General features: G+C 42.6%; 1 protein-coding gene across 6 annotated transcripts in view; it reads right to left on the reverse strand.

Annotated features, from left to right (window-relative positions):
* Positions 1-6,888: 6,888 nt before the first annotated feature.
* The window catches only part of LOC141141040 (uncharacterized), a 100,899-nt gene continuing 94,007 nt past the window's right edge, over positions 6,889-13,780 (reverse strand). For all 6 annotated transcript variants that reach the window (XM_073628706.1, XM_073628704.1, XM_073628707.1 and 3 more), the window contains 3 exons: positions 11,404-11,511; positions 11,196-11,321; positions 6,889-8,076 (listed from right to left, as the gene is read on the reverse strand). In XM_073628706.1, the coding sequence (XP_073484807.1) occupies positions 7,877-8,076; positions 11,196-11,321; positions 11,404-11,511 (434 nt within the window). In that variant the 3' untranslated portion in view covers positions 6,889-7,876. The remainder of the gene's footprint in view (positions 8,077-11,195; positions 11,322-11,403; positions 11,512-13,780) is intronic.

Raw genomic sequence — 13,780 nt, forward strand, 5'->3', positions numbered from 1 at the left:
CCAGTGTCATTTCTTGCCCTGGCTAACTAGAACCCACAAACTTTAGAGATCCTAAATTCTACAGTAAATATACAGAGGCGGAAAAGAACTGGTAACAGAATAGCAATGGTACTCCTCTTTCTGTAGCAGCCTGATGTTTAGGCAGGGTTGCTGTTAAATTTAGTTGGAACATAAAAGACAAAAGAGCAGTGCCAATCTGAGTGTAGCGGTTATGAAAGCACACTTTATTCACAAATAGTTGCACTCACCAGATTGCAGTTGTTTGTGGGCACATCATTAGGTAGCGACCAAAGGAGTCACAGGAGTCCAGGGTGGCTTGGTGCAGCGCGGTCCTGTCGAGATCGGCGGCGCCGGTGGTTTGCGGTGTCCCAGGCTTAATGTGGAGGGCGCCGAGGAAGATCGTCAGCCGGACGTCACTATGTCAGGTGATTGCTAATGGTTGGTTACAAGGTGAGCATCACCACTGGGTTTTTTTTTGTTTTTGTTTTGCTAAACAAAGACCAAATGTTTTGAAAAAAAAAAAACTTTTTCTCACTTTCTGTTATAAAATTTTACAAATAAGTAATTTTTCTCCTTCACAAATGTGTGCTGATGAGGCAGCAAAGATGGGCACTGATAGTCGGCACTGATGAGGAGGCACCGATGAGGCTGCATTGATAGGCGGCACTGATTGGCAGCACCGATGGGCACTGTTGGGGCTGCACTGATCATCAGGACACTGATGATCAGTGCCCTGATTATCGGTGAAGATGTCGCCCTTCACACTTGGCGCTGTGACAGCGCGTGAGGAAAGGAATGCCGATAACTGGCAAGTGTGATCAGCTGTGATTGGACACAGCTGATCACATGGTAAAGGGCCACTGTGATTGGCCCTTTATCCCGTCTGTGGAGAGCTGTGTCCAATGTCCAATCACAGAGCGCTCCGGATGCGCGTGGTTCTGGGAAGCCGTCAATAGACGCCCTCCCTGAAGTGGAAGACCGCGCTGTAGCCGTTCTTCGGCTATGGCGTGGTTTCAGTAGCCATCTCCCTCTGACAGTCTCTTCTTCCACCCGGTGTCATTATACTCACAGGACTGGGCTCTCTGTAGACACCTTCTCTATAGGCAGTTCTCCCGGGACTTCCAGGGAACTCTTGGCATGGCCTAAAAGGCCTTTTGCGACCTGTTCTACCCCCCCACCCCCATAAGGGTCAGCAAGTCTACAGCCGGCTCTCCTGGGTGTAGATCTTCTCCTCCCCAGCCTCCTGCCTGTACAGGGCCCCCCTGTACTGGTTACATCTATGCTGGTGTGGGGGGCTTGGCTCCCATGCCCCACATGCACTCAGGCTCCTCCCAACCTGATTTATATCAGTCCTGACTCACCCATGACATCACTGCAGGAGGGCTCTAACCAGAAGGGGGCCTAGCACCTAATGACACTGTCTGCTGTAACCAGACGCTATTCTGGTACAGAGCCACCTAATGGCAAAAAGGCTAACTGCACCTGCCTAGGAAGACAGTACACAATCTTCTCCCCAAAGACAAGTCCGTTGACTCTCGGAATTGTTCAGAAATTGTGCACACATTCTTACTAAAGAAGAAATAAGCATGAAGTGGTACACTTCAGTACACAGTATAGCCACTGTGGCTTAAAGAAAGCCTCCTCCCTACCAGTGTTAATTTTGTCGACTAAAATACGACTAAAATTAAAACAATTGAGATGACTAAAGTACGACTAAAACTCAAATGGCATTTTAGCCAAAAGACTAAGACTAAAACTAAATTGAAATTTGACTTCAAAATTAACACTGGTTTGTAGTGCGTGTTCATACCTCAATACCATAAATAATAACATATTGGATTCTTCACTCCAGTAGTATATAATGAGTTTGGAAATTGTAGAGAAATGTTAACTAATGCATTACAATTTATTTACACCCATTAGATTTTAGACGACTAAAATGAGTTTTAGTCGACTAAAATGTACTGGAGATTTTAGTTGACTAAAACTTAGAACATTTTAGTCGACTAAAATGTACTGGAGACTAAAACTAAAACACTTGCAGAAGACTAAAATAGGACTAAAACTAAAATGCCAAGACTAAGACTAAAACCAAATCAAAATTTGCTGCCAAAATTAACACTGCACCCTACACTTGTTTTTAAACTCCAGCATTATACTGTATCTATGACGTCAAAACCTTACTTACTGGCCCAGTAGTATCATTATTATCTCATTACGATGACACCTGAAAGCGGGTGGGATATATAAGGCAGCAAGTGAACATGTTGCAGAAAAAATAGGCAAGCATAAGCATTTGCGAGATTTTTGACAAGGGTCAAATTGTAAAGGCTAGACGACTTGGTAAGAGCAAGTCCAAAACCGCAGCTCTTGTGGGGATGTTCCCGGTCTGCAGTGGTCGGGACTGACAAAAAGTGGTCCAAGGAAGGAGAACCAGTGAACTGAGGATAAGGTCATGGGTGGCCAAGGCTCATTGGTGCACATGGGAAGCCAAGGATGGCCCCTGTAGTCCCATCCAAAAGAAGAGTTATTGGAGATCAAATTGCTGAACAAGTTATTGTTGGTTCCAATAGAAAGGAGTCAGAACACACAGAGCATCACAGTTTGTTGTTTACGGGCATGTGTAGCCGCACACAGGTCAGGGTGCCCATACTGGCCTGTTTCCACAGCTAAAAGCATCTACAATGGGCACGTGAGCATTAGAAATGGACCACAGAGCAATGGAAGAGGGTGGCCTGGTCTGATCGATTCAAGAATGGCTTGAGGAACACAACAATGAGTTTGAGGTTTTGACTTGGCCTCCAAATTCTCCAGATCTCAATCCAATCAAGCATACTGTATGTGGGATGTGCTGGAAAAATAAGTCCAATCCATGGAGGCCCCACCTCCCAACCAACAGGAGTTAAAGGATATGCTACTAACGGCTTGGTGCCAGATACCACAGCTTACCTTCAGTGGTCTACTGGGGCCCATGCATGCAATGGGTTACGGTGGGTTTTCAGAATGTTATGGCTGATCAGAGTATATTGTTACAGAAAAAAAAAATCAACAGTACATTTAGTGCCAGTTCACATCATTGCGGCTTCAAAGTCGTGCGACTTTGAAGCCGACATCCCTGCATGTCTTCATCGTGGCTTGCATACGACTTCTTTAATAGAAGTCAATGCAAGTTGTGATGAAGTACCCGCCAAAGTAGTGCAGTAACCTTTTTATAAGTCGGAGCAACTTGAGTCGCACCTGTTAGAAAGGTTCCATTGGTTTCTTTGACGCATGCCAAGTTGCGGCAGTGTGAACCGGCCCTTAAGCAGCATTAATGTTGCAACGCTTACCAAAAAGTCATTTTTGTATTCTGGGTTTTACAATTCTAATGCTGCGTACACACAAGCGGATTTTCCGTCGGAAAAAACTTGTATGGTTTTTCCGACTCAATTCTGCTCAAGCTTGGCATGCATACACACGGTCACACAAAAGTTTGCTGAACTTTCGACCGTCAAGAACGCGTTGATGTACAACACTACGACGAGCCGAGAAAATGAAGTTCAATGCTTCCGAGCATGCGTCAAATTGTTTCTGAGCATGCGTAGGAATTTTGCGCGTCGGAATTGGTACAGACGTTCGGAATTTCCGTTCGAGACTTTTTCCGACCGAAAAATTTAGAACCTGCTCTCAATCTTTTGCTGGCTGGAATTCCGCCAGCAAAAGTCCGATGGAGCATACACACGGTTGCATTTTCCGACCAAAAGCTCACATCGGTCTTTTGCTGGTGGAATTTCCGATCGTATGTATGCGGCATAAGCATTAGCTGTTCCATAATCCCTGCATTCTAATTTTATCTAGTGATGTAGATTCTCCCTATAGTAGTAATCTGTACATTAGGCAGTACAGTCAGCTCCACTAAAAAACTGCTGCCTAGTGAGCCTGATGTTTTCAGCTGGTCTGAGGAGACCGAGAGGAGAGCCCAGTCATTGTACAGCACTATGAAGCCAGAGACAGAGCCTGCAAGTCACAGAATGCATATATACAGTATATTTTGACAATCTATACATAGGAAGACGATATATATACCGTAAACAGTAGCACACATTGATAAAATGTTTACAATGAAATTCACATAAATGTAAAAAATACTATAGATTCCATTTAAAGGAACATTCCACTTTTGCTTAAAAAAAGAAATTTGCTTAAAAAAAGGAAAAAAAATATATAATTTATATATACACTGCAGATGTGTATCTTACAAGTGTATATACATAATGCGGGTAAAATAAGCATTGAACACGTCACCATTTTTCTAGGTAAATCTTTTGGTAAAGGTTCTGTTGACATGAAATTTCCCCCACATGTCAGTAACAACCCATGTAATCCATACATACAAAGACACCAAAACAAATACGATCAGAAATGAAGTTCTGTGTAATAAAATGGAATGACACCGGGAAAACCTATTGAACACATGAAGAAAGGGAGGTGTAAAAAGGCATGGAAAGCCAAGACACCAGCTGAAATCTATCAGTATTTAGAAAGCAATCCTGCCCCTTGTCAGTGCAAATTAATATCAGCTGGTTCAGTCTCACCTGATGGCCTATAAGAAGGTGTCTCATTACCAAGGTGTCACACAAGAAACATCTCATGATGGGTAAAAGCAAGACCTTCGCAAACCTCATTGTAGCAAAACATACTGATGGCATTGGCTACAGAAGGATTTCTAAACTTCTGACTGTTCCAGTGAGCACTGTTGGGGCCATAATCCGGCGGTGGAAAGAACATGATTTCACCATAAACCGGCCACGACCAGGTGCTCCTCGCAAGATTTCTGACAGAGGAGTGAAAAGAATTATCAGAATAGCTATCCAAGAGCCAAGGACCACTTGTTGAAAGCTTCAGAAAGACCTGGAATTAGCAGGTACAACAATAAGCAATGCACTCACCCGCCATGGCCTGTATGCACGCTCACCGCGCAAGACTCCATTGCTGAACAAAAAGCATATTAAAGCTTGGTTAAAGTTTGCTGCAAAAACATTTAGACAAGCCTGTGAAATACTGGGAGAATATAGTCTGGTCAGATGAAACCGAAATTTAATTCTTTGGATGCCATAATACACACCATGTTTGGAGGTCACATGGCACATTACCCCAAAAACACCCCCCATACCAACAGTGAGGTTTGGAGGAGGGAACATCATGGTGTGGGCGGGGCTGTTTTTTAGCATACGGTATTGGCAAACTTCATATCATTGAAGGAAGGATGAATGGAAACATGTACCAAGACATTCTTGATAAAAATCTGCTGCCATCTACCAGGATGATGGAGATGAAACGAGGGAGGACATTCCCGCAAGACAATCATCCCAAACACAAAGCCAAGGAAACTCTCCATTGGTTTCAAAGAAAAAAGATAAAGCTGCTAGAATGGCCCAGCCAATCACCTGACTTGAATCCAATAGAAAATCTATGGAAAGAACTAAAGATCGGAGTTCATAGAAGAAGCCCAAGGAACCTTCAAGATTTGAAGACTGTTTGTGTGGAACAATGGGCCAAAATCACACCTGAGCAATGCATGCGACTAGTTTCTCCATACAGGAGGCGTCTTGAAGCCGTCATTACCAACAAAGGTTTTTGTACCAAGTATTAACCACCTCCGGACCGCCCACCGTTCTTATACGTCGGTAGTTTGAAGAGGGGTATCGATGTTATGGCAGCAGCTAGCTCTTCTTCTGTATCTCTTCTTTGGTATCCTCTTCTTCAGCGGGCGGTCAAGATAAAAGTGGTCTCTGCTGCAGATTTGCCCCCCCTCCCGCCACGCTCCGGCGCCCTCCGCCGCTTACCGGAGCCGCCGGCAGCGGCGGAGGTGATCGGATCCTTTCCCTAGCCTGACATGGAGACGAGTGAGGGGAAGATGGCCCCCACCCATCTCCATATCATTGAAGGGCGGAAGCGACGTCAAAATGTCACTTCCGCCCATAGCTCTTAAAGGGCCATTTTTTTATTTTATTTTTATTGCATTTTAGTGTAAATATGAGATCTGAGGTCTTTTTGACCCCAGATCTCATATTTAAGAGGTCCTGTCATGCTTTTTTTTTTTTTTTTATTACAAGGGATGTTTAAATTCCTTGTAATAGGAATAATAGTGACACAATTTTTTTTAAAGAACAGGGTAAAAATAAAAAATAAAAGGTAAAATAAATAAAAAAAAAACAAATTTTTTAAACGCGCCCCGTCCCGCCGAGCTCGCGTGCAAAAGCGAACGCACACTTGAGTAGCGCCCGCATATGAAAAAGGTGTTCAAACCACACATGTGAGGTATCGCCGCAATTGGTAGAGCGAGAGCAATAATTCTAGCCCTAGACCGCCTCTGTAACTCAAAACATGCAACCTGTAGAATTTTTTAAACGTCGCCAATGGATATTTTTAAGGGTAAAAGTTTGTCGCCGTTCGACGAGCGGGCGCAATTTTGAAGCGTGACATGTTGGGTATCAATTTACTCGGCGTAACATTATCTTTCACAATATATGAAAAAAATTGGGCTAACTTTACTGTTTTTTTCCAAAAAAATTGCGCTTGTAAGACCGCTGCGCAAATATGATGTGACAGAAAGTATTACAACGACCGCTATTTTATTCTCTAGGGTGTTAGAAAAACAAATGTATAAAGTTTGGGGGGTTCTAAGTAATTTTCTAGCAAAAAAAAAAAAAATGTTTTTAACTTGTAAACAACAAATTTCAAAAAGAGGCTCAGTCCTTCAGTGGTTGAATATATTTCAGTTAGCGGGTTCAATACTTTTTCCCGGCGTCATTCCATTTTATTACACAGAACTTCATTTCTGAATGTATTTGTTTTGGTGTCTTTGAATGTATGGATTGCATGAGTTGTTACCGACATGTGGGGAAAATTTCACGTCAATCGCACCTTTACCAATATATTTACCTAAAAAAATGGTGACGTCTTCAATACTTACTGCATTTCACCCTCTGTATATATAAGATTATTAAAACAGACCTTTGCATTTCATTCTGTAATTATCCAAACCTGTCCAAAAAAAAAACACCACTTCCTTCCAATAAAGCAAACCGGAGGCCTTTTATATATATGGAATGACCCCCCAGATATGCCCAATTATGGCACCCCCCAATACAGGAATTCCAATGTTGATGAGGTTCCCAGTGGTTCCCAGTGGATGATGCAGGTTTCCTCATTAGCAGCATGGAGAATGCTCAGGTGGTGATAATGAAAGCTGCTTTTTTTTTTTTTTAATTCAGAAATCCTTGTCATGTACACATTTCAACCAGGGTCGTATTTACACAATTTAAAGAAAAAAACAAAATCCTGAAAGTTTTTTTTTTTTTTCCATTTATGAGAATTGTTCTATAGTCTTGCTTGTAACAGGACAACATGATATATTTCAGAATAATAAAAAATAGAATGATAAATAAGGTCCCAAAGAAGCTACAAACTAGAAATAAATAGAAATAGAATAATAATATTTGCTCAGTGTTGGGGTAAAGGAGTTCAGTTGCTTTGGGATATCTCTAGATCCTCCTCCAGGGGGCGCCGATAGCACCTCCGAGTCTTTCCTTTTTCACTTGCCTTTCCTTTCAATGTAAGTGGCACTTCTGGTATAGAAGACACATAAAATATATTTAAGGTCACTTTCTTGACGTGTCAGTTGACGTCACTTTCATCTGGAAATATCATTATAGTCTCAATGTTTGTTTCTACGACATTCCATGTTCCAACTGTTCTTCTACTGCCAAGGCCGGCAAAACAAATCAGTCATGTGATCGCTGTCCACCTATCAGGACCACACATTCCGCAGTCCTCCACACACCAGAGGGCTGCAACCTGAGATTCGGGGGCGCCGCCCATGCGGAGCGGCTGCTTACTCCTTCTTCCAGAATAACTTCCTGAACACAGACTTATTCCTCAGCTTCAGATCCGAGCTGCTATTTCTTATTTGTGAGGAGGCTAACGAGTGGCAGCGCGTGCGTGGGGTGAGCGGTTCATCGATGTACAGGGTGACGGAGTAGCTGGGTGATGTCTCCGGGGGGCTGGGAAATGAGGTCATCCTCTGATACATGACTGTGAAAGAACAAGAGAGAATCATGTGATTCTGATACACAATCATACAACCAATGAGAAGAGAAGAAGGCATACAACCAATGAGAACACTTTCTGAGAGTTACTAAAAACGTGGAAACTCCTTCCTCTTCCCATACCCAAACCTCAGATGAGATGACACATTTTTTTTTTTAGGTATTTCTTCTTCTACAGTATATCTTCTGCTGTCTTCTCTTACTTTTCTATCTTCTATCCTTCTTTCTTTCTTTCTCTCTCACTTTCTTATTCTTCTTTCTTTCTTTTTCTCTTTCTTTCTCTTTCTCTCCAATCCTTTCTCTCACCCTCTTATCCTTCTTTTTTTCTTTCTTTCTTAATTTCTTTCTCACTTTTCTTTCTTTCTCGTTCTTCTATCCTCATTTCTTTCTTTCTCTCTCTCTTTCTTCTTCTTCTTTCTTTCTTCCCTTTCTCTCCAATCCTTCTCTCACTCTCCTATTCTTTCTTTCTTCCCTTTCTCTCCAATCCTTCTCTCACTCTCCTATTCTTTCTTTTTTTTTTCTTTCTTTCTTTCTTTCTTTCTTTCTTTCTTTCTTTCTTTCTTTCTTTCTTTCTTTCTTTCTTTCTTTCTTTTCTCTCCAATCCTTCTCTCACTCTCCTATTCTTTCTTTCTTTCTTTCTTTCTTTCTTTCTTTCTTTCTTTCTTTCTTTCTTTCTTTCCTTCTCTCTCTGATTCTCCTTTCTTCCTTTTTTCTCTTTCTTTCTCTCACTCGCCTATCTTTCTTTCTTTCTTTCTTTCTTTCTTTCTTTCTTTCTTTCTTTCTTTCTTTCTTTCTTTCTTTCTTTCTTTCTTTCTTTTCTCTCTCTCTCTCTCTCTCTCTCTCTCTCCAATCCTTCTTTCTTTCTTCTCTCTCTCATTCTTCTTCCCTTCTTTCTCTTTCTGCTTCTTCTTTCTTCCTTTTCTCTCTTTCTCTTTCTTTCTCTTCAATCCTTCTTTCTCTAACTCACCTATCCTTCTTTCTTTCTTCTCTCTCTCTTTCTCATTCTTCTATCCTTCTTTCTCTTTCTCTCTTTCTGATTCTTCTTTCTTCCTTTTTTCTCTTTCTCTCTCTCTCTCTCCAATCCTTCTTTCTCTCACTTGCCTATCCTTCTTTCTTTCTTTTCTCTCTCTCTCGCTCTTTCTTTCTCTTTCACTCCCCTCATCTGAATCTTTTTTCCTCTTTACTCTTTTACCCTATTGCCCTGTACACAAGGTCGGACATTGATCGGACATTCCGACAACAAAATCCATGTTTTTTTTCCGACGGATGTTGGCTCAAACTTGTCTTGCATACACACGGTCACACAAAGTTGTCGGAAAATCCGATCGTTCTGAACGCGGTGACGTAAAACACGTACGTCGGGACTATAAACGGGGCAGTAGCCAATAGCTTTCCTCTCTTTATTTCTCTTTATTTATTCTGAGCATGCGTGGCACTTTGTCTGTCGGATTTGTGTACACACGATCTGAATTTAAAGGATCGGATTTTGTTGTCCGAAAATTTGATAGCCTGCTCTCAAACTTTGTGTGTCGGAAATTCCGATGGAAAAAGTCCGATGGAGCCCACACACGGTCGGAATTTCCGACAACACAATCCGATCGCACATATTCTGTCGGAAAGTCCGACCGTGTGTACAGGGCATAACTCTTTCCTGCTTCTATCCTTTATCCCTCTCTCACTCTCCTGTCCTTCCTCTCACTCTTTCTTCCTCTCCCATTCCCACGTTCCTCCTTCCTAATGCTGGGTACACACAGGAAGTTTTTTTTTCGCTCAACCCAGCGGGCTGAGCGAAAAAAAAAAAACATACAGATCGCTGTAATAACACATCCGATGTTAGTGTGGCGTCCTCCCCGCTGAGTTATTGTGGTCTGACATGGGGACCACCCCAGGGGACCCCCCCCCCCACGCCATGACACACTGTTCGGATGCCAATCGGATGCTGGTTTTCCAGCATGTCCGTTCGAAAGAAGCCGGTCATGAGAGGATCTGTACCTGTACTTGTTCCTGCCGAACCGACTGTTTTTGGCCTATTTTTCATAACCACGAGTAAGTGCTAACTGTAGCGTGAAACGCGTTAACTTTTACTGTATCTCGCACTGTCTGTGATGGTTTTATAAGAAGATGCAATAAAGGTTTGAAGAAGTGCAGCAAATTCTGGACTTTCTCTTCCTTCTTCTTTCTTTCCTGCCTCTCTTTTTCTTCCTTCTTCCCTTACTACCTCTTCCTGCCCCTTTCCTAATTTCTTTTTTCACCTTTCCTCCCTTCTTTCATTATTTCCTTCCTTCCTCTCCCACCCTTCTTTTCCTTCCTTTCTTCCTTCCTTCCTTTCCTTTCCTTTCCTTTCCCTTCCTTCCTTCCTTCCTTCCTTCCTTCCTTCCTTCCTTCCTTCCTTCCTTCCTTCCTTCCTTCCTTCCTTCCTTTCCTTCCTTCCTCCTTCCTTCCTTCCTTTCTTCCTTTCCTTCCTCTGGTTACATTGTTACTGGGAAAGAAGGTAAGAGGAAATCGCAGGTGTTGGACAGCAATAAAATTGGTCAGGGGATCTAACCCTTTCACACTCTATTCAAAATTACAAATAAAGTTTTGTAATAAGGATGTATTTCTTCTTTCAGAATTACAGTTTGGTGTTCAGTTCCGTGCAATGATGTGTACGTTTTAAATTTCCAGTTGTGATACATTCTGATAAATTTACTAAAGGAGTAGAGACCCTGGGGTAGATTTACTAAAACTAGAGAGTGCAAAATGTGGTGCAGCTGTGCATGGTGGCCAATCAGCTGCTAACTTCAGTTTGTTAAAAAAGAAAACTGGAAGCCGATTGGCTACCAATGCACAGTTGCACCAGATTTTGCACTCTGCAGTATTAGTAAATGAACCCCCAATGCTCGTTAAGATGAGGCTGTGTTCACTTCAATAAGCTTATCATTTTTTTTTATTTCCCTTAGATATAATCAGATATTTGAAGTGAGCACAGCTTCACTTTAATTACTAACAATGACTTTGTAACTTGGCCACGTTCTCAAGTGCAATCCTTTTCTTTGGGCCCCATAACCTTTCTTGGCACCAGATCCCAGCTACCAGCACTACCTACTGATTTTGCCGTGGTCTCACCTGAGCTGAAAGAGCGGGAGCGCCTCCTGCTGGCTGTCAGACTCACATCAAACTCTGAATCAGCAGACTCCAGGATGTTGTCTGATACCCAAGACCTCGCCTGATGAGTGTCAGCTCTGCAGCCGCCTGTAGACAGAGGAGGAGGTGGAGAGGGTCAATGTGTGACATGGGCTGATAAATCTACAGGTGGTCTGGCACGGCTACTCACCAGCTGGCACACTGAATGGCTCCAGAAGTGGCTCCGCCGGGTCTCTGCCTCGAACTGCTACTGGCTGGCACAGGTCTGGTATACAGGAGTTCAGCAGGTTCCCCCTGAGTGCGGAAATACAGAGATACGCCATGTGAATGCGGCTCATTAATGATTACCCACTTGCCTACCGGGCACTTTCACCCCCTTCCTGCCCAGGCCAATTTTCAGCTTTCAGTGTTGTCACATTTTTAATGACAATTGCGCGGTCATGCAACACTGTACCCATATGACATTGTTATCGTTTTTTGGAGACAGATAAAGATTTCTTTTGGTGGTATTTAATGGCATCTGGGTTTTTAATTCTTTGCTAAACAATTGAAAAAAGACAAAAAATTAGAAAAAAAAAAAAAAAAGTTTTTCTTAGTTCCTGTTATAAAATTTTGTAAATAAGTAATTTGTTACCTAGATTTGTGTATATGTATATATGGGATTGTATTTATTTATTTTTTATTGGACTTGGTGTCTTTTTTAACCTGACTAACTAGGTAACTATGTCAATTTTTCTCCTTCAGTGATGTGCGCTGATGAGGCTGCACTGATATGCGGCACTGATGGGCAATGATAGGCAGCACTGATAGGCATTGACTGGCGGCACTGATGGGCACTATTGGGGCTGCACTGATGTGGCACAGTGGTGTAGTGGTTAGCCCTCTCGCCTAGCAGTAAAAAAGGTCGTTGGTTCGAATCCCAACCATGACACCACCTGCCTGGAGTTTGCATGTTCTCCCTGCGCCTGTGTGGGTTTCCTCCGGGTACTCCGGTTTCCTCCCACATTCCAAAGACATGCTGGTAGGTTAATTGACTTCTGTCTAAATTGGCCCTAGTATATGTATGAATGGCACCTTAGGTTGTAAGCTCCTTGAGGGTAGGGACCGATGTGAATGTACAATGTATATGTAAAGTGCTGTGTAAATTGACAGCGCTATATAAGTAACTTAAATAATAATAACAATAATAATAATGATCAGCACTCTGATTATCAGTGTTGATGTTCCCTGTGTGGATTGACGATTATCGACTCTCCTCATGTGCTGTCAGCTTAAGGAGAGGGTTGCCGATAACCGTCAAATCCTGTTTATGTGATTGGACATAGCTGGTCACATGCTAAAGAGCCGCTGTGATTGGCTCACAGGACACAGCGATCATAGATCGCTGCCGATGCGTGCCGCAGGGGGTGCTAGGGAAGCGTGGTCATGGGAGGAAGTCATACGATGCCCCCTCGGCAATGTGCAACCGCGCTGTAGCTGTCATTCAGATATAGTAAACCTCAGGCATATCCCTCTATAGCATTGATGGTGAACCTTGGCACCCCAGATGTTTTGGAACTACATTTTCCATGATGCTCAACTACACTGCAGAGTGCATGAGCATTATGGAAAATGTAGTTCCAAAACATCTGGGGTGCCACAGTTCGCCTTCACTGCTCTATAGTGTGTACTTGTCTCAATCCAGAGCACTAAGTGTCATTTCTGTCCGCTGCCTCCTTCCTCTGCTATCAGCATAAATCACTTCTGATAAGTTTTCCTGACACCAAGAGAAAAATGGTGACGAGGAGGGATCCCCAGCTGTTTGTCCCTTCCCTCCAATCAGCTCTCAGAGCTCTCCTCACTGATGTAACTTCCGCCCCCCCCCCCCTGCTTTTCAGAGGTAAGAGATCCTGCATAAATTCAGCACTTTGAACAGCTATAGAGGATAGAAGACTGCAGATAAACAGGTACAACTTATGTAGGAGGATTTGTTTTTTCATCTCTGTGTATCACCTGAGACCAGTCACTTCATTGGGTATATGGAAGGGTTTACAACCACTTTAAAGCTGAACTCCAGGGTCCTCGTCAAATCGCTTCTAAACTTCTCTTACCCCAACCACAATAAGAACTACCCCTTTTTTTTTCTTACTTTTGAGGAAACTGATTTTTGTAATGTGCTGTGGCTTCATCGTTATTAGTATTGTAGCATATGTAAGGGGTAAAAGAGCGGGACCACTCAGGAGCCCAAAGTAACAAGCTGTTTTTATTTGGTTGCCTCATTAAACTACAAGTCCAATGTTGGGTTGGGACATTGGCAACAGCGGTGGGCATGAGTGTGGTGCTGAACGCTAAATTAACTCAACGATATTGATTCTGTATATGTTACCAATCTATTATGAATTGACACCCATTTTTATTCGCTGAAAACATCAACAATACTTCAGCCCATCCTAAACCTGACCTAAGTTATTATATTTAGTGGCAGAAAAAAACGATGCGGTGACAAGAAAATGGGAAAACAACAACAAACTTGTAAAAACTGCTCCGCCCCCGAGGATTCTTACTGCTGAATTTCTTATGAATTTTTT

The sequence above is a fragment of the Aquarana catesbeiana genome, linkage group LG04 (assembly GCF_042186555.1).
Source record: "Aquarana catesbeiana isolate 2022-GZ linkage group LG04, ASM4218655v1, whole genome shotgun sequence".
NCBI lineage: Eukaryota > Metazoa > Chordata > Amphibia > Anura > Ranidae > Aquarana > Aquarana catesbeiana.